Source organism: Penicillium daleae, assembly GCF_028827525.1.
Source record: "Penicillium daleae strain IBT 16125 chromosome Unknown utg000001l_segment0_segment0, whole genome shotgun sequence".
NCBI lineage: Eukaryota > Fungi > Ascomycota > Eurotiomycetes > Eurotiales > Aspergillaceae > Penicillium > Penicillium daleae.
Genome location: NW_026623149.1, coordinates 3104174 through 3125447, shown reverse-complemented (window position 1 = coordinate 3125447; position 21274 = coordinate 3104174). Strand labels below are relative to the sequence as shown.

General features: G+C 45.7%; 4 protein-coding genes across 4 annotated transcripts; 2 read left to right on the top strand and 2 right to left on the bottom strand.

Moving 5' to 3' along the window:
* Nucleotides 1-216: 216 nt before the first annotated feature.
* N7458_000991 (FAD-binding oxidoreductase) lies at nucleotides 217-2167 on the bottom strand (the record flags this gene model as incomplete). Its single annotated transcript, XM_056904385.1, has 2 exons — nucleotides 217-1645; nucleotides 1806-2167. The coding sequence occupies 2 exons, from the start codon at nucleotides 2165-2167 to the stop codon at nucleotides 217-219; spliced, it is 1791 nt and encodes a 596-aa protein (XP_056772152.1).
* Nucleotides 2168-2969: 802 nt separating this feature from the next.
* N7458_000990 (putative quinol monooxygenase) lies at nucleotides 2970-3329 on the top strand (the record flags this gene model as incomplete). Its single annotated transcript, XM_056904384.1, has 2 exons — nucleotides 2970-3023; nucleotides 3084-3329. The coding sequence occupies 2 exons, from the start codon at nucleotides 2970-2972 to the stop codon at nucleotides 3327-3329; spliced, it is 300 nt and encodes a 99-aa protein (XP_056772151.1).
* Nucleotides 3330-5391: 2062 nt separating this feature from the next.
* Nucleotides 5392-6524, top strand: N7458_000989 (aldo/keto reductase; the record flags this gene model as incomplete). Its single annotated transcript, XM_056904383.1, has 4 exons — nucleotides 5392-5467; nucleotides 5517-5647; nucleotides 5731-5964; nucleotides 6027-6524. The coding sequence occupies 4 exons, from the start codon at nucleotides 5392-5394 to the stop codon at nucleotides 6522-6524; spliced, it is 939 nt and encodes a 312-aa protein (XP_056772150.1).
* Nucleotides 6525-13015: 6491 nt separating this feature from the next.
* On the bottom strand, nucleotides 13016-14426 carry N7458_000988 (uncharacterized protein; the record flags this gene model as incomplete). The annotated part of the gene is made up of 8 exons (XM_056904382.1): nucleotides 13016-13320; nucleotides 13368-13435; nucleotides 13485-13559; nucleotides 13606-13907; nucleotides 13967-14037; nucleotides 14081-14117; nucleotides 14165-14184; nucleotides 14231-14426. 8 exons carry the CDS (start codon nucleotides 14424-14426, stop codon nucleotides 13016-13018), a joined length of 1074 nt encoding a protein of 357 aa, XP_056772149.1.
* Between the last annotated feature and the right edge of the window lie 6848 nt (nucleotides 14427-21274).

Below are 21274 nucleotides of genomic sequence, written 5' to 3'. Positions count from 1 at the left end.
TCAGAAATCACCGTAATAACTGGAGTGAACCATATCACTGGACAATTTAAGAGAGTACGTAGCGATTTTTGGCTATATTTCCACTGCCCTACTACTAAGTTGTAAACAGAAGACGTAAAGATGCGGGAAAAACAACATGAAATATGCAATTCTGGTCCCCTCTCTGTCTGTTCTCTTTGATAACCCGTTGCGGGTTCCTGCGGGCTATGTAGAGGTCTACCCGCTTGGGCACATCCTCCCATCGGTGTGGATAGTCCATTTCTCGCTGCCCACGGCAATCCGATCGTAGAGAATGCCGTCCGGATCATACTTTTGCTTAATTTTCAGCAGCTTCGGGTAGTTTGATCCGAAGAAGGTCTCCTGCCAGTCCTTCTGCTGGAAATCAGCCTCGTTGATATACGCGCCAGCACCTGGCGTAGTAACCTCAATAACGGGTTGGATTTCATTCGTTATCCTGTCCTGTTGGGCAACCATGTCCTCGAATGACGCCTGGAAACTCCAGGGTAGCGTAAGTGCGGCGTGGACTATCGAGTTACGCCACTGAGGCAGCACAGCATTGACATTGTCCAGGCCAAAATGAGACACGTTGAGACCCACGCCGATAACGGTAACGCCCAAGTCGATGAGTTTACGGGCAGTCGGAGAGAATTCAGGTAGCACAGAGCGCGGGATCAGGCGGCCACCAAAGAGCGTGTTGCCAACCTGAGTCTTGCCCACGGGGAGAGGTCCCCAGTAATGGTTATAGTGCTGACGGTAGTTCGGATATTCGGTAAGGTTAGGCGCTAACGCAATTCCAATATTATCCAGGGAATCGACAAAAGGCTGAAGAATCTGCTCCACCTCGGCCCGGGTCTTATTATACGCCGTCATAGCTGAAAGCTGCAAGAATCCTTTACCAAAGAAGTATAGAACCATAACGCCGGAGTCAACAATCTTAGGCAGAGCGCCGTGGAAGGCATCAACAACGTTGTACAACTTATCTCCGGAGGCCGAAATGATAAACTCGGCGCCGCTAACCATAGAGTCGGGATGTGCCCGGACAGTCAGGGAAACGACAATACCATAGTTACCGCTGCCACCTCCGCTTAAAGCCCAGTATAGATCCTGGTTCTCAGTACGTGAGGCCGTCATAAGCTGACCGGTCGGCGTGACAACATCAAACGAGAGAGTATTGTCAGCACCCAGGCCAAAGACGGTGCTGAGACCAGAGTGACCGCCACCTTGCGTGTACCCTCCAGCCAGACCAACAGTCGGACACTCACCTGAAACTACGGCAAGACCAGCAGCATGTGCCGCCTCAATCACCTCGAAGCCCTGCACGCCAGCACCAACTTCAAGTGCCTTGCCATTATAATAAGTATCATTCCAGTTCAGTACCTTGATATGCTTCATATAGTGCGTCCACACAGATAGGGCACCAGCACCAGTTGATCGGCCTTGAAAATCATGTCCCGTATTTCGAATCACGAATCGGATATTGTGTTCCTTGGCAAAAGCAAGCGCAGACATAATGTCACTGGCGCTAGTCGCGTTGACGGCGTACCGCACATAGTTACCCAGTGTACAGGAACCTTCCCGAGGCTGAAAGGGATCACAGCTCTGGTTGGCAAATATGGGCGCCATGACGGACGAGGAGGAGGCATAGCTACGAATATTTGTCAGCCACAGGTTGAGGTGCTGAGGCTCATACAGTCATGACGTGGAGGAACTATGCGATGCCAAACATGCGACGATGGTTATGGCGGAGGAAAGATGATCGTTAAGTAGGGAAGGCGGGGATGAAAATACTAAGATCTCCAACTTACTGTATCGGAGCGTAGAGCCATTTATCGCGTAGATCAGCGCATTTGGCTGGGTCATACTGAGGGTAATGGCATGGTGAGCCCAGAGGGACAGTTGCAACTAGACGACCATTGACGGTAGCGTTGAGTCTGTTCCAGTCTGATTGTCGCGGCCAGCAATCATCGCCAGGGAAGCATTTGCAGCCCAAATGGGACTTGGTGCTGGACGGAGTGGAACCCAGCTGGTTGTACGGCCGTGCAGGGGGAGCGATAGATCGACTATGCTCCAATTCCAGCATAGAAAATGTACGAGAGTTCTCACCCGCGACGCCGCTAAGGCCCACCGCAGCCACCAACAGCGCTGGTCCCAATCCGTGAAGAAACATGTTCTGCATCTCACCCGTCCCTGAGAGGGTGGGTCAAAAGGAACTATCAAACGGCACCTTCAATGACTAGAGGTATGGCGTCAGTATAGTTCCGGCACAGCTTCTGTATACAGTCAGATGGTAGCTGCTTCGTTCAGCACTGTGATAACAGCTGCTGCTGTTCCTTTTTCAGGATTGGAGAGACGGTAGAGGGGATAACGGTTATCTTGGATGAATTGCATGAGCAGACGATGCCTTTTATGGCCTCTCTTATGTCGGGTTTCCCACTGTATTGTAACCTGCGCATGTATGAAGCAAATTAGGGAGCTATTTTGGGGGGGGGGGGGGGGGGGGGGGGGCTAGTATCTACGGTAATAGTAACTAGTACATCAGGAATGGCAGTTACTAATCTTCCTATTGGGCCTAGTTGTCCTGTAACGCTTTGTAGATCTTGTAGAGTCTATTGCTGTAGGAAGAAGACGCTGCATGGGGTAGCTGATTATGCATGAATTAATAATCGATGGAACTTGGTATTTCTATACCTGACAATACCGAAGTATAATTCGAGTAAGTATTTCTCACGGGCTATTGATGTCAAGTGATAGTTAGGTGAGTGAAACCCCTCAATTCCATCGTAGTGATATGGGCACACGAAGACAAATAGTTTACCGAGAGATTGAGTTCACAACAGTACCCTCGGAAAAATAGTCAGTGTAGAATATAATTAGAGATCATATTTTTAATTTAAGAAAAAGAATTCATACTGTTGGCTTCGCTTTCTCACAGCAAAACCGCTCGTTGACCGAATCATAATTTGCCCTGGATGGATATGCAGTTCCCCGTTTTACCTAAGGATGAGTTCGTCCTATATGCTACCGTCAGTGGCTATTCCTTGGCTTTTCGATCATTCCTCTACTAACAGCCTGATTTTATCTAGGTTTGTGCCGTGCGGAATGGTGGTGATGAAGTTGGACGTCATCTTCTTGGCCGTCTCAAATTGACACTCAACGAGCCGGGAACTCCAGGTTATGTTACCTCGCGCGGCAATATCAATCCGGATACTTTCCATGTCTACGAGAAATATACCGGCCGTGAGGCTTTGAGAAGCATATTGCTAGCCAGGAATTCAAGAACTTCGCGGCCTCCGGGCTGCTCGTTGGGCCACCTGCACCGAAGCCCCTGAAGTCTCTTCGGCCGCTATAGATGACTTTGATGCCTGCCTTGACGCCTATATAACGCTTTTAGTTTAGTTAATATATCGATTAGATTAGTTACCCAGTGAGGTGTAATAGAATTTGGATCGTATTCTAACTGGATGGTCTTTGCCAAAGGAGCAATTCTACATACCCTAGGCATGGAATTGTCTGCCATTTGTAGCTGCCAAATCCAGTCGCGCTAAAAGGTTACGAAAATTAGTTCTCTGTGTCGTGAGAGCCTAGTAATGCCCTTTCCAACAATTACGATGAGGGTGGTTACGTGGTAATGTTTGATTAAACTATAAAGAATCAGTAGATACATTTCGGATACTTTATCTCCGAGAATTCGTATTCTACGACAATAATTCTTGTGATGACCGGCTTTGAGGCCTGCCATAAAATGCACACATTCATTGATCATGCTTAGCCACATTCGCTCAAGCCCCACAAATTTTTTAAATGACAAAATCGTGCCTCCATAAAGGTCTAATTAAATGGAATATAGTTGCAATGGTAGTTGAACTGCTAACTGACTTCATTATTCACAGACCCAGGGCATCCTCTATCCAACAAACAAGGGTGTACGCTCCATCAACCACCAGCTGTGCCCTGTTAACGTAACTCGGTTCTGGGGCTATTAAGAAGGTGATACATTTTGTTTGGTCCTGTGCAAATGCAATATGAGGCAAATAAGTCAAAGAACCGCAGAATTATTCTGGCTCTCAATGCTGCCCTCCTGTCTCCTCCCCTTAATAAACCCAAGCATCTGGGTCATGGTTAGGCCAAGACCATAGCATTCACCCAGATAGTGGACAGCCCATAGAACCCAACGCAGCTCATGGTGATACAGACAACAGCAAATTTCGTTGGAGTATGAACCCCAAGGCCCATGGCAGTTAAGCTCGGCAAGGATGAGACGTTGTTATCCCCCCTCCCCCCCTTCCCCTGGGCAAGGGGTAACGTTGACGAGGGTATTGATTTGACGGGAGCTGAGTCTTTTTTCTATATCTAAAGTGCCTGATACCGAAGCCAGAGTTCACGATTGAATTTGATTGTATGTTCAAAATGAGGTGCTACTAGTCCACGTTCAAATCTTTGGAGATCTATTAGTAATAGTTATTACGTACATACTGTCAATAAAACTAACTATGATTTTCGATGAGGGGTACTGATTGCACTCATTCTTCTGGCTGGCTGGCTTTCTGTCGTTTTCCCTTTTGCTTTGCTCACTGAAGCGTGGTATGTAGGACGACGTCTTTGTTTGTGTCCCCATAAGAAGATCAATTATAAAAGGTCTGTCTCCCTCACCAGCGAAGCAGGCAGAATAGAGCGGATGCCCTAGTACTTATTCTACCAGGTATGCAAGATACACATAATTACTGCCGTAAAACCAACGCAAGCAGTTTGGTTTACCTGTATTCTTCCGCGCTCTTCCGCATCTAGCACAAATGCGAATGGAGCTGTGTGGGCATCGTCATACATACGCTCCTTGACGTCTGCGCCACCCCGATTTCATCTCAACCCTACCCATACTCACCCATTATGAGTATGGACTCGACGCATATGGTCCGCTCATGTACCGTGCAGAGAATATGGCCAACATATGGTTCTCCACCAAGGTTTAATAACGAAAGGCCGGCATGTTTAGTCTATTTCATGGTATCGTAGATAGGTCAAAACGACCTCTCGATCCGTTTCGGCCGATATGGTGTTTTGAGGGGAAGAGGAGGTGGGGTTCTCTTCCAAAGGATGCTTAAGGCGTTAACCCGGCACGGATACTCGGGGCCGCAGTACATTTATCCTCGGAACCTAAACCGCTTTTGGTGATATCGGCGTGACTAGATTGCATTTCCACTTATGAACAACCGCCTACACGGTGCGCGCAAGTAAGAGGTAGTAAAGAATCATCGGAGTTAAGCGGAGGCAGTCAAATTATCACCGATCACAACAGTGGGGTTACGTGAATATAGAAGGACCCAATTCACCTGGCGTGCGCTCCATTCCTGGCATTCCAACCCTACGACTCTAAATACTACACCTGGGCGGGAAATGGCTGCTGTTATCACATCCACCATCAAACTTGCCAGCGGGTACGAAATTCCCCGCCTGGGCTTCGGAGTAGGCAGTGCCTGAAAACCATGATCCTTGTTTTCAGACTAACAGATAAAAACCAGGTCTATCAAACGTAATAATCCTGTTGGGCACTTCTCCATTTGCACCCTCTAGGACTGACATGATTCTACCCAGTCCACCGGAGGAGACGGAACGATGCTGCCTTGAAGCCTTGAAAGCCGGCTATTGCCATGTGGGTTACTCCTGGTTGGTTCCGTTCGGGCAGACAGGTCCCTGCGGGATATCATCAAGCCATATCTCTGATATCAACAACAGCTCGACTCAGCAGCAGTTTACCTTAATGAGGCCGGCTGTGGCAGCGCCATCCGTGCTTCGTCCATCCCGCGTGAGCAGATCTTCTTCACGTCCAAGGTCTTCGACATCAGCTATTATCAAGCCAAAGCTCAGATCGACGCGAGCCTTGCAGAATCCGGGCTCGATTATATCGACTTGATGCTCCTCCACAAGCCTATGGGCGGTTCAGAGAATCGCAAGGGCGCGTGGAAAGCGGTAAGCAGCGCCTCTGTTCCCTTCGGTCTTTATGCCCCACTAACATAGAATATTTTCACCAGCTGGTCGAGGCAGCTGAGGCAGGCAAGGTGCGTTCCATCGGTGTTAGCAACTACGGCGTGCACCACTTGAAGGAGCTCGAGCAACATATCGGTGAGCTGGAGGCTGAGCGCGGGGGCAAGGGGAAGGGAGGTATTATTAGCATAAACCAGGTTGAACTCCACCCGTGGTTGGGCCGGAAGGATATCGTCGACTGGTGCACACAGCGTGGTATTGCCATAGAGGCATACTGCCCTGTTGTGCGCGGAACCCGCTTTGAGGAGCCGTCAGTCAAAAAACTGGCAGACAAGTACAACAAGACTCCGGCTCAGATCCTCATCCGCTGGAGTCTGGACAAGGGCTTCATTCCGTTACCCAAAAGTGTCACGCCGTTGCGCATCAGCGAGAATGCCGGTGTGTTTGATTTCAACTTGACGCCCGAGGAGGTACGGGAGCTTGAGACGGATGAATACAGTCCGGCTGCATCATGGGATCCGACAGTTATGAAGCTGGAGGAATAGATGGAGATAAAGATCCAGAAATGGATGCATGAGAGCAAATGAGTGAAAAACTGTGATTGTTATCTCCGTTTCTACTGTTATCCGAATCTATCCCCCGTAAAAGGAAGACCTGTTTGCTACTGTGCATGTTTCGACACTCCAGGGGGCGGAAAACCCCAGATAATTTAAGTCAAGACAGGGGATGGACAGCCGGCACGGAGAGCCAGTAATATCAGGCAATATAGCTAGGTTGTCAATGAACGAGCGCTAGAAATTTGAATTCGGAGGTGACCGATTTTCTATGCCATGTCACTACACAACAGAAGGATATTTTGCTGCTTGAGAAAGTTGGCTATACGGGAAGGCGACAAATTTTTATGCCATCCATCTCCACGTTACTGATCGCGAATACCAAGAAGATCTTTTCCTTCGAATTACTTCAGATCTTCCTCATCGAGAAGCCGGGGCCTGGTTCAAAGTTAGTTTTACTGGTATTATTATAATAAGTTATTAGTATAACTTACTTCATGACAACCTGAAGTAACGAATCTTGCACATCCATATGATAAGCCTTGCAGTGGCTCTTCTCTACCGCATTTACGTGTTTTCTTCCACCTTGAGAAAGTTTTATCGGCATGGGTTATCAGGCTCTACAGAGCTATACCGCTATTACATCAATATAGTGATTAACCCACCCAACAAGATCTATTCCACTTTAGAAACCTAGTATGTTACTAGGAATATACTGGTAAAAAGGTCAAGGTAGGAACTCACCTAGAATTAGATCGAGCAGCCTTATATAGGCTTCATGCCTCTCGCAGTCTGATAGAGCTAGTAATCGGCTACAAGCCTCTTGGCAGCCTCATCTGAATCTTGAAAAAAAAACGAGAACGTTCATTGCATGCCATAGCCATCCAATTGCTCGCATAGCACACCTTTTACTAGTTAATATGTAGTAAACTATGGGTAAAGAGGGGAACACACCTGTCATTTTCATTTTCTTGGGACAAATATCAGCAACAATCAACGTGATTCCACTACCATGGAGATAGTAAAATTTAAGGTCCGTGTCGGTTAGTTTGTTGACAAGATCAAGTGCATGAGCAAAGAGGAATTTATATCATCACTAATCTCGGTCTACATATACACGAAGAAGTGTTGTGACTAGAATTCTATTAGTAAATTATTAGTAAGACCAAGGCAATCTATGAAAAATAACTTACATTTCCCTCTGGGATGAGCCGTGCAAATATCTCCTTGTTGAAGACCCCCTTCACCCGTTTATGACATATCGACCTCGAATGTCGTAATAGTTCCTAGCTTCTTTACCTTCTCGTCAAGTGCATAAAAGATAAACATGCCATGCTTATTCTGTATAGTAAAACGCTAGTGTTACCGGTAAAATGCCTATATTCTTACATACTTTGAAGCCTGGATCATATTCGAGCTTTGCGATGGAGTCCAGAAAGATGTCTACCACATGGGTATTTGAGGGCTCGTTTCTTTGCGATAATATCAGAGAAGCGCTCTACATTTGCGAAGCTCTGGTGTAAACCAGCAAGGGTATATTTACAGTACTTCTGGCAAACGCATGAAGCTCGGTGCTCTGTCATAATGTACCTTTTACTGATAAATAGTAGTACTTTAATGGTAACATCACTCTTGCACTTAGTTAATGTCAGATCCGGTGTCTGTAACCAAATGAGTAATAATAAATCTGCTGTATCAACTCATGTGGCAGCTTTTTAGGGGGAGGCAGAGGGGTTGTTATGTGTGCATCTTGACCAAAAGATTGCGATGGGATAATGCTCTAGATCGACTGGTATAAAGGTATCAAACTCCACCTGACAAGAACCAAGCGGCTTTCGTACTTTACCAGTCCGATGGATGTATCTCATCTGTTTTACCAGCAAGTTATTAGATATTCACTGGCAAAACAGGGATATAACATACCCCACTTTGGTTGCCCAGTTCTTGTACAGTAAATGCATTGGCACATCTCGTTGTTATCATGAGGTAGGCCTTGATTAACTAAAAGCTTCAAGAGATCAGGATCTAATATTTCCCTTTGACTGATCAGACGCGGGTAGAAATATTCCGAGCGGTTCACATTTATTGAATTGGCACATGTCACGAAGTATGTTGCTGGACCAGCGATTGTCTAGGCTTGTTACTTAGCAACTATCTATTTACTGAATAACTCAAGCTGTATTTGACCTGCCCATAAACCAGCTTACAGCTTGGTCTTATTTTAGCACACGCCGTCGTTAGTTTTGAACTTCCGAATGAGGGCCTCGGATAATTTTTCACTAGTAAAGTCTATAGGATGCCACTAGTAAAAAATGCTTCCTACCCTGTAGTAGATCGCTGACGCTGTCTAATGGTTGTTTCATACTGGCTTGCCTTGCGTCCAGCCAATACTCGACCAATGAGATCCTCATTAACACAAGTGTCATGGAGTGTATCAAAGTATGCAGGGTATTGATAGGACCTCTTGCGCGTATGACAGTTAAGAAAACAGCAGTACACCATGGACCTAAGATTTTATTAGTAAATGAAAGCCTTATATTAGTAGAAAAAGGAAAACTCAATCATCCAGGGTCCTTTCCTTCTCCCACGGTTTTAAATGGCGAAGATTCGCACATATGCAAACCCTACGGGTCTGTAAATTTGCGTGTAAAATCCCAAAATAATCCTTTGCTAGCCTTCGTAGCTATTGAAGTCTCCCACGCGGACATAGCTCTGCTATATTCAGAATATAGTAATAGGCGTAGTATAACCCTCGGGATAGCGCGTTCACTCAGAACGCGGCCGGGTGTAATAGTGCGTGATACAGTACCGTTGTTCAAATGCTGATGGAAGTCCACTTAGGTACTGTAGCACTGGGGCAATTCTTTTTCGTATTATTATCCGAATTCCTCATTTATTGGGCTTCGCCTTTCAGAGTCTGCACGCAAGGTTTCTTCTGACTTCCCGTTTTGTTTCCGCTTCCGACCTCCCCGTAATAATGCATGTGAAAGCGGAAATAAGTGCGAAACGTGGGTCCACTTTGAACAGGCTGATTCAGCGTCTCCACATAACTAACTAGTTAGTTAACGTAGTTCCCTGCCGATCGGAACACCCGGTCGTGCGGAACACCCCAAAACATCATACTAAATACGATTTCTCAGATCATGATATATCCACAACGAGGAGTTAGTTTAGCTTGATTTTTAGTTGGATATAATTTCTTAGTATTCGAAACAGTATAGTACAGCTGATATATTCAGGAAATGATTAGTTACTTGCATTACCAAAATTACGCTCCGATCGAGTGACGTAGATATATATACCTACATTATCACGCCCCAAAATATTTCTTGACCTAATCAAAATATATAGTACGATATATTAAACACTAAGATACTCTAAGACTATTTAGCAAGCCTTGGGCGTTGAATTATGAAGTTATGAAATATCGTATTTAGTATGATGTTTTGGGGTGTTCCGCACGACCAGGTGTTCCGATCAGCAGGGAACTTCGTTCGTTAACTAGTTAACTAATTATCGTAATTCACGGCCGAGCTGCGCACCCCAAAACACATAGTTAGTAAATGCGATAAATTACTAATTCATATCTCAACAACCATATCTATTTATGATAAGATATTGAAAGTATATAATCTAGTAACATACTAGGGAAGTATAGGAAAATTAGTTGAAGTATTAATAGAGATATATATATTTACGTCCCCTACGTGAAAATTACAGCGTATTTTATAGTAAAACATCGAAATAATCAGCTAAATTACCCAAACCTAAATATGTTATTTCATATGCTAATATTCAATTAAAAATAACATATGGCTGTTGAGATATAAATTGGTGGTTTATCGCATTTACTACATATTTTAGGGTGCGCAGCTCGGCCGTGAATTACGTTATCGCAATACCCTTTCAACCGCAATCTCGTGTCTCGTGGACAGTTCTTGTTGGACCAAGCAAAAACAGTATGATTTTGTATGTACTTACAGTGGCGCCGCAAAAGTCTCCGACCACCCCCTGACCGCTTGCCAACACCGCCTACCTAATATAGCCTAGGAAACCCCATGAACGCGAACAGCGTAGTCGCGCATCGCGTTGTTTATAATATTCTCCTTATTCACTATAATAATATGCCTCGCACAAGGGCTGGTTTACCATTGCCTAGTCCTCCAACGCCTAGAGGACCAGTTCCTACTGCTCCTAGGCAACCTACATCTCCTGCTATCGCACAGCCAAGACGCAAGAATTGCGAATTAGACGCGAATCTTCGTACCCAAATCGTTACATTGAAAGATGTAGCAAAGTGGTCGTATGGGCAAATTCATAAGAAATACCCTTATATCCCACTCTCGACTATCAAATATACCTGCCTTCAGTCGCGAATTCGCGATAAGGAACAGTCACTAAAGCGATCCAGGCGCCCTAAGATCTTAAACGACGATGACCGCTAAAAGATCCTCCAAAAGATTCACGAAGACCCTCGAGTCTCGTACGATGATTTACTCTCCGAAGTGAATCATAAGTGCAAGAAAGATTCTATCGCGCGATTACTCTCTGTTGAGGGTCTCCGGAAATGGCGAGTTATGAAACGCCCATATCTTAAACCCGAGCACGCTGCTGCACGATTATCTTGGGCTTCACGGTATCAACACTACACTAAAGATGATTTTGACCGAGTCTTCTAGTCTGACGAGTGTACAGTTGAGCGAGGTATTGGACTTCGTCCAGCGTATAGCTTTATTCGCCCATCCGACCAAGCAGTTCAAGGCGAAGTTCAACCAGTACTACATCGCGGATTCCAAGTTAAACAGATGTTCTGGGCTGCATTCTCTGGGTCGCTTCGTCGAAGTGGCTTAGTAGCTCTTTATGGAGATCCAGAATCACCTCGCCAAGGTATAAATCGCTTCGTTATTCTTGATTTATATCAACGAATCCTACCAACTCTACTAGTTGATCCGACTTCAATCTTTCAACAAGATAACGCTTCAACGCACACTGCACAGATCGTACGCGAATTTGTAGCAAATCTAGGCCGTGAGATTATGATTTGGCCGCCTTGCTCACCGGATCTTAATCCAATTGAGAATCTGTGGACCCTACTAAAGCAAAAGATCTATGAAATTCGGCCTGATCTACTATCTATGCCAAATAATGATACTACTCTAGCTATTTTGATCGATACAGCGAAGGAGGCATGGCAGCAGATCGATCTTAGTATATTAGAGAGTCTATCAGAGAGTATGCCGCGTAGAGTGCAGGCTATTATTGCATCAAATGGCTGGTATACTAAATATTAGTTATTGGATCAATTTGATTATGATTATTTGGAGGTTTTAGTGCGGCAGAATTTATGGCAGAAAGTAGGCGGTCGGTAAGGGGTGGTCGGAGACTTTTGCGGCGCCACTGTATGTCAAAGAAATGGAGCTGTAACTTACCACTGGGACAGGAGGATTACAGATTGAACCCAGATTTCCGCATGTTTTGTATAGTAACGTGGTATTACTGGTAATTTTGGCTATCGTAACCACCAGAACCATTCAGGGGGTATTTCAACCTACCCCAGGGCATCTTCTATTTTGACTCAATCAGCCATCGTATCCATCTGATGTTGGTTTCGCTTGACCTCATTCGCCAATATGCATACTAGTCTATACTGTCTCACCTTGCTTTGACAACTTACTACTAAGTTGAGAAATCTACACGGCATTGAACCAATTGAAATGAATTGACAATATAAATTGATTGAAGAAGGGAGCAAGAGGATGTAAGGTGAGGAGGTAGGTTAAATATACCTCGAGAAAGGCTGATGATCAATTGAGAAATCGGCGAGATCAATACAGTAGAGATGCCACAGGACCCTGCGAGAAACTCGAAGAGGTTGTCGCAGGGTCCCGTGGCTGCGTACAGAAAAGGAAAGAAGATGCTAATTTTAACAAGAACGGTTTTGTCGGGCTCATAGTCAAAATGCGTAGTCGGAACCTACCAGGAGAAGTAGGTGCATTGGACAACTGCATTGAAGGACACTACAGCTGATTGTTGATGTGGTGAATTTTGCCATCTAGTACGCACGCAACATGTGCTTATAGCAGGGCCCACAGGGATGCAAATGGAATCACAGCCGAATACAAGCAATCCAGCCCCACCGCTTCCAAAAATAGTTCCAGAGGTTCTTATGTTGGGTCCCGGAAAGTCAGGGTGTTGTTCCTTGTCCGCAGAATCGTGTGATGGATGCGGTTCGGGGAACAGTTTTCCTTTAAATGATGTTCAGTAAACAAAGAACAACATGGCATCCCACCAATGCACCTCTCCTCATATATAAATTTACTCACGATGTATTAGGTTGTTCTGTAGCGGGAAATGCGGAACTGAAGCACTGGGTTGCCGCTGTATGATCAGAGCAGATAGCCAGAGCGCCTCTTGTTCCCGAAAGGCAAGCTCGATATTGGCTATAAATAGCCGATGGAAGCAGGAAGGAAACTGTTCCCGTCCTACTCCGCTGCCGGTGGAAGAATCTGTTCCTGACTCAAATTGTCTCCCTTTGGCCCCCATTTAGGAGAGAGGTGGTAATTCAGGGACGACAGTCTTGCTCGACCAGTACGTGTAACCGAGTACAGGGGATATAAATTCTGGTCGGATGGCAAAGGATGGTCGTCACCGCTGGTACCGTGTGGCGACAGACCCAGCAGTCGGGGGAAATACTTTCGAGCGAACGGTCGCATAGCTGTCACACAGCCTCCTGCTATTCCTAGGTCAAGTTCAACAAGGCACCATATTAAAGCGTCGACAGAAGTCCCTAATTTGGTCAGCGCCATTGTCAACCGTGAACTGTTGGCGCCATACAGGTCAAATCATCGTTCCTCAAAAACGTATATAGACTGTAGAGGCGAATACAGCTGACAATACCGACGCTGCACTAGTTAGAATGTATGTTGAGCACTGATATGGAGCTGAACTCACAAGCACCCCATAGCTAAAATACAGAGAACAAGAACCTTCTGCCGTGGAGGCAGCTGCAGCCGCCGTATCCATGGTCTAAAGCTAGTCAGATCAGCACACCAGCTCGGGGTTGATAACATACACTGGAATAAGGACAGTCGCGAAGTCGGTTAAAATTCCTAGACAAGCGTTGACAAAGTAAAAGACCGGTCTATTGATGCATGTGCCGTGGACGATGCGCACGTCCCAGGTTTTGGCAATAGGGTTACAGCTGAATATGTTGGCCAGCACGCCTGCGATATTGTATCCCGCAGCAATAAAAATAAGTACCCAGGCAGCAATATGGAAATTGCGGCTCGGAAAAATACGGATGTAGAAAAGCAACACGGAGACCTTGAGAAACCCAGTCCCAGCGTTGTAGAAGATTGCAGCAGAGAGGTTGAGCTAGACCATCGTCAGGGTCCTTTGTCAAAAACATCAGTATAGTGATCGTATCATCGCACCTGGAGAAGTGTTGGCGAGTAATTGCTCATGAGGACATCCCACATGTGACGCCCCATTCCCAATTTAACCACTAGCACCGTCAGCGAGCTCCATAAAATAGTGCAGATACTTACTCCTTAGTGTAACAGCACTCAACGCGCTCGAGAGGACCTAGACTAGGTCAGCTAGGAATTCAAGGTGGTAAGGAAGATTCGTACAAATGCGGCGATCATGAGAACTATATCAATTAGAATCGGGAATCCATCTTGGGAAGGGGTACTCACCATCATCCCGACGCAAGCGAAACTCACGAGTGATGAACATGCGAGTCCACACGCGAATTACTATAGAAATAAAGGCAATTGGCAGGAAAATGCAATTGACGACAATAAACTTGGTACCGCAGCTAGTCGGGTTCACGAAGTTGGATCCCAGTCCATCTGGCGGAGGTCTCGCCGGCGTGAGGTCTGAACTGGGCATGATACGAGTAGGCGATGGAGTTACTGATTTCGTCAGTAACAAGCGGCGCGACAATCGGATCACACCAGAGGAGCCTTTACGCCATCTCACAAATTCAACGACGTCGTTCTGGGGGATGGGAGTGCAAATGGACAGAGTGGCAGTTTCCGGGTATCGGATCCATTTATTCCATGGTCAGGGCAGAAAGCGTGCCCGCTTAGTGATAGACTTCAATCTCCTTAACTTACTTGGTTAACTTACCTTACGTCATTTGCCACGAGTCAGCCGGGGGTATCCACGGTTCGCCCCCTATTCCGCAGTCCCCAATCCATGCGTCTTCTAGGAATGTGACTGCTCGATGGAGAAGAGAGTAAAACCATAAAATCTTTTCTTGCGAGTCTGAGTATTCGATACATCTCTAGATTGAAGCCTGGCAACAACAGAAGAATTGATGACAGATTGGCTGAGCATGAGGCTCCACAGAACGTCAATGCTGTCATTTCTGGTGCCCGTCGCTTGTTTGAAGGCAATTATTTTCACACCAGGGTCACTATCCGTCCCTTCCCTTTTTCCGGCGTTATCGAAAATCAACGCATTAGGCACATGAATGTTCACCAGTCCTGTGCCATGCCTCTTCCCAGATCGCACCTGTCGGAACCTGGAGTACATAATGTTGCCAAGAAGTTTCCTATTTTGCATAGATAACTTTCCTGATTTATCTTTTTTTTATTAACCAACGTAATTCACAAGCGGGTCGGTCACCCCAAAACACCATATTAAATGCCATATTTTGATTCGTCTATATTTCAACCACCACGGGTTTATTTCTCTTGAAATATTAGGATATGCATACTTGTAGGCACAGGAATGGCATATCTAGATTTTAAGCCATTTAGACTGTTATTTCAACATTTTACTATAAAATACGGCGTAATTTTGACGTTTTAGACTATTTATATATATATATATATATCTCTCTATTAATACTTAATTAAATCTTTCTATACTGCACCAGTAGGTTATAAATACTATCTAAAGTATATATGCGTAATATCTTATACTAACTAGATATAGTTATTGAGATATGAAGTTGTAATTTATCGCATTTAGTATGGTGTTTGGGAGTGGCCAACTCGTGAACTACTCTATTTACACTGTTCTGGTCTCGACCTCTACCATCGTAGACTGTAGTTACGGTAAGTTACCCTGTATAAGAAATTACATCTGTTACGAGTCTTGGGAAGGCAACTGCCGAACTGGTTTGTTTGTTTGGATGCGTCAGGGGTTTCCGGATTAGGAAGTTTGCTGGAGGGGAGCAAGAGGGTGTCTGAGGCCGGACGTATACAAAAGGCCCCGAGTGCACCGCCGTAGTTCTCTTCTTCTCCTTTCTCTCCTTAGGCTTGATTCTTAGTCGGTAGCGCCGAATTGAACCTTCTGTTCTCTTTTCGCTTAGCACGTAACAGTCTCTTTTTCAGTTATTCAGGTCAGAAGTATCTGTTATATGGTTATCTACTTGCATGGTAGAAGACCTGTCAACCAGGTAGAAAAAAGGCACCCAGTCGTATTGGTTCAGAGACTGTTTCTTAAGGAGTTCGAAGCCTACCCCTCACAGCTTATGTTTATATACAGTCTCTTCTCCAAAAATAAGGAGGAGGAGTAAACACTAGGACGGAGAGATCACAGAAGAATACGAGGTTGTGTAACAAGCCGGCGTGGACCCCTCATGCAAAGTTTCCCTTCAGCTACGCCACCGAAAGATCGGTGACTTCCTGCCGAAAGGCTGCCGTTCCCGCAGGATCCCCATGGCTCCGAAGCCTGGGGCATCAAGAAGTGGGAATAGCCTCAAGGCAGAACTATCACAACAGTATCACTTTTACCTTTAGATTCAATCTTATTTTTAGTCTTTGAAGGTAGGGTTATGGTGAACTATAGAGAAATATAAGTTTTCTACGTGGTTAAGGACTTAAGGACAGCCTCGTCATCCTCGGGAGAACTACTTGAAAAATTATGCATGATAGAAACCGAATCAAAGAAGCAAAGAATTAAGCTCAAAGGAAATGATAGCTCTTAGAAGTATTACAGGCTTTTACGATTCAAACTGTCAGTATTAATATTAACTATTTTCGCCGCCTAAAATAGATGACTTGGGAAGAATCTGACAGAACTTGGCGGTGTGGTTTAGTACCTAAGTATCACGCGTAGCGTTAGTAGACTTAGTCTTCAAATAGCTCGCGATGACCACTATATCCTTTTATTTCCTCCCCCTAACCCTTTCCCTAGTAGTTATAGGGCTTCTTGTCAGTCTCCCCAGCTCACCTACTCCTTTATACCCATATTATTTAATTCATTATGTCATTGAGTCAACTCTCAGTTTTTCGACCACTATCTCTTATCTATCTTTGAGCATACAACCCTAGATAATCTCCCTTTCCTTCCATCCGTTAGCGTCCAACCCTTTTTCCTGATGCTACATACGGCGACACTCCTGATTCTATACCCGATAGTAGGTTTTACTCTCCCTTTCAGCATCCCGGCGAAGATCCGTGAGCGCGTTGGACCCTAAGAAAGAAGTGCTTGTTCTGTGGTGGTGAGCCATGGATTTGTTGCGTGGTGGGTGAGAACTGAGATTGGTAGCCGCATCAACCCCAATCGCTTCGAGAATACCCGGGGGGTACGAACGGCGAAATTATAGAAGGATTTTCGCCAAATTCCTGCTCTATCAGTCGGGGAACTGAAGGGTATGTACAAAACATGCGATAATACCCTTAAATATAGGCAGCTAATCGCCGAGGAACATCTTCTACGAAAAAAAAAATTCCAGCGAAATGTTAAATTTCGGAAGGAGACGCCACAGACTGGAAAAGATATTCGGAGACTCATTCTACGAGGGGCCGGCTGACAAGTTCTATCTACCTAAAACTTATACTGATATCATTTCACATTAGGCACATCTCGCACTGCAAAAGTCTGCCTTAATATCGATATATCTTCCTCTAAAACCTTACAAGATTGTTAAATACCCCCAGTCCGCGCTCTAGTTGAAATTGTTGGAACAATCCGCCTTGCCCCATGCCAGAAATTACCACATCGATTGCTATCCGCCGCTGGTTACAGATAATCGTTAAGGAACTGCAATAGAGTCTCCTTCGAACGCTACCTGAGGGTGGGAAGCTCACTATTGCATTAGATTGCTGGACCTCACCCTTTCGCCAGGCCTGTATGGCAGTTATCGGGTATTTTACCGATCAAGACTGCAAGACTGGAACTCCCGCGATATACTGCTTGGCTTTGAACTTGTTCATGGGTCGCATACTGGTGTTAGTCTTAACGCGGTTCTCTTTCCACTACTGCAGAAGCATACGTGTTACGGACCTCGAGGCACAAGGTGCCACGCTGAGGAAGCCGGGGGGCGGGGACCGGGAGCCAATCAACCCCCCAGTACCTTGCATTAGCGCCATCATGTGTGCCACCTGGTCCTCGGGCATGCCCAGGAGCCGCAGGCAGCACACCGTGGGTCCAGAATCGGCCTGCAACTAATCGTGCAATTCGATACTCCATTACATGATCGCACGGTTAGTACGCTGCAGGAAATGGCCGCATGGACCACGTGACCAAGGATATGAACGACTCCAGAAAGAGTATGCAAATGAGTATACGGTAACTCCAGATCTACCATAGAGGAGTATATCTGGGAGTAGGAGGAGCTAGACATATAAGGACTCTGATTTGGCAAAACATGTATTTAGTTATTCGCGACCAGTTGCACACTGTACTTGGGTCCCACCTTTTGTACTTGGCACTTCACAGGTCACCTTCAAGACAACCCCACCCACAAGTAGGGGGGCTTGCTTAGTGTTGTGATCGACCTACTTGGCGCGTACTCTGTAAGATACTTTAATAGGACCCGAGTTCGTGTAAGGCTTAGCATAGCAACGGTACGGTTACGAGGAACTCTTGAGATCCGCAGCGGAATAGCAGGCAGATATCGGCCCAGGACATTCTACTCACAGTGACTGTAAGGACATACACCAGGGACTAGAGTCCAACGCACATTTTCCCAAGGCTATTTAACATGACCGTGACACAACAGAGTCGAGGGGTTTCGCCATCGAATCACCCCGCTGCTAAGTCTTGCTTGCATGCACGGGCTCCTTGCTGGATACATATTCCTCAGGGTATATAAGCTGAATGCATGCTAGAAGCAGGTTCCCTACAAGAGAAGAATTATCGTTCACCGCAACTTATACTTCGGAGAAGAGCTGTGACTTCCCGAGACCCTTACTCCTGGCCCTTGTACAGACGCCCCCGTAACAGTGATAAGCAGGCACCGCGTAACACCTATGACTTCTAGCGAGAGAATGAACACTAATATCCTACACTCGTAGGTCTAGTGACTCTAGTCCGCGAGATCTTTAGTTCTTTACTATCCCTACTACTGACGCTAGTGTGGAACGTCTCTTTAGCTCTGCTCGCTATCTCTGCCACTATCGACGTAGTAGTCTCCACGAGATAACGATATAAGACCTAATGATGTTTTGCTATATCTCTCAGCTTGATATTGATACTACAGATCTAATAGGTAAATCTAACGAAGAGGAAGAGCCTAACGCCGAAGAGAGACAGTTGGCCGCTTTGAAAAGAGACAAAACTAGCTTAGTATACCCTAGATTTGATTAGTGACAATGAAGCGGAGGATAATGAAGATGATGGTAAGGGGCAGGATAACTTTGATCTTTTTATTGTCTATACGCCACCCCAGCAGAGCTAGCGTGTGTTAGGCAAGAGACGAAGGATCTTTGTTTCTCATGCAGAAGGAGTAGAAGATGATGATGATAAAGACAGACCCCAACTGCCTCCTCGAAGCCCATTCGAGTCTATTGTGTTTTGGTCACGTTAAATAGCCTTCGGGAGTTGTGCATTGCAATCCCCAAAATCAGTTTTGTTCTGAAAATGACCATACTGGTCACCACTCCTCTACATCTACTTCTTCTTACCTGGTCGATGTGCTCTTATACACCCCTTTACAGGCTGCGCCACCGAGTCCTCCTTAGCTGAACCTGCTTCTAGACATGAGCTGCACCTTCATTATGGGATCTGAGATGAATGCAGGTTGGAAGTAGTCTGCCTGTAGAGCCCTGTGCTTATGATGTGTCGTCATTCACCGCAACTGAGAGCTGAAGAAGACCTGTAACTCCCCATTGGCCTTTCCTCAGTCCTTTGTGAGGGTGCCCTGTAACAAAATGCACGATTTATGCTAGTCCCGAGTTTTTTTAGCTGTTTGTACTGTGTGTAGTCCCGTGGGAGTCCCGTTGGACTTGTCACATACTAGTTTTGAGATACTTATTCGACACTCAGGCTTCTTTTTGATGGTATATTGAATAGTTGAGATAGATACCTGTCAAGAAGAGTGGGTCCATTCATTACAGTGAGCTCAAATTGGTTCATTTGTTTCTCAACTTTCTTATATATGTGTTTGTATGTAATTAGCGGGTAATGACTCAATACCGGTAAGGTCACTCGAATACTGAGTTACAACGCCTAGGGACAGCTCAACCTGCCCCCTATTCAGTTCTCTGCTAGTGTTGTGTCTTTGGTCTAATCAATCAATCTTCTGTATGATTCCGGCAGTTCTCATTCGCCGTCCTGCGTTACTAGCTCATACAGCCATTCTTCGCTCTGACAATATCCAAGGGTAGTGCTGGTGAATGCGTCTATACCCCCATTTGATAACATGTAGCTCACAAATACGCTCTCGGAGTGAGTTCTTTTGAGCTTCCTATCCTGTTCAATAGTAATATCTGCACTGGAGATAGCTGGTTGATAGAGAGAGGATATAATGTCGAGATATGGAGCGGTAACTTACCACTGGAACAGGAGGATTACAGATTGACCCACATTTCCGCATGTTTTGTATAGTAACTTGGTATTCCTGGATATTTGGCTATCGTAACCCCAAGTACCAGAACCATTCAGGGGGGATTTCAACCTACCCCAGGGCATCTTCTATTTTGACTCAATCAGCCATCGTATATTCATCTGATGTTGGTTCCGCTTGATGCCATTCGCCAATATGCATACTAGTCTATACTGTCTCACCTTGCTCCGACGGAATCTTACCGTGATTTCGTACTACGCGTTTTTGGAAGGCGGTGGATTATCAATATAGGCTGTGTTGTGAAAAGTTGGGGTGCCACTGCGCTTCGTACTGCTTTAATACGCTGCCGAGGATACATTACATGACTTCCCGCCCCACCCCAACACTCGGTTCGGAAATGAGAATTCCGGCAACTATGAGGCTCAGACGAGCGTTGTGTCGACCAACGAAAACTTCGGCTAGGGTCGACTGTTGTAAAGGCCAGCCCTCCTATTTGAATAGAGAGACTGTCCCTTCGCCATGAAGACGATTGAGCCCTCTCGCTCATCTTTGGTCACCGCCGAGGCTCACGACTCACAATCTAAGAATGCCTTGGACCCCATACACAGAAGATTGGCAGCAAGTGAGATATCGCCAATCATACATTTGCCAAACCCAGCATAACAACCTAACAATCATCACGCAGGCAGAGGTGGTGACTGGTGGCCGATTCTTACTCAGCGGAGATATATGCAATATCCGGAGGCAATATGGGAAGCTAGGTGAAATTCTCCGATCCTTTTCCCAGCCGGCGCCGGAAAATGTGATTACAAGTGGGTCAAGCCTGATTTCGCCTCTGTTTTCTTTTGTCATACAGGCCATTGATATTTGAACCTCTTGATGTAGAGGACTACCAAATTCCCTCCGATATTCAAGTGCGCGTATATCAACCTCGCGAGAGAGAGGATATACTTCCCGTTGGTATATAGTATGTCAACAACTCTAGATCGGTGTT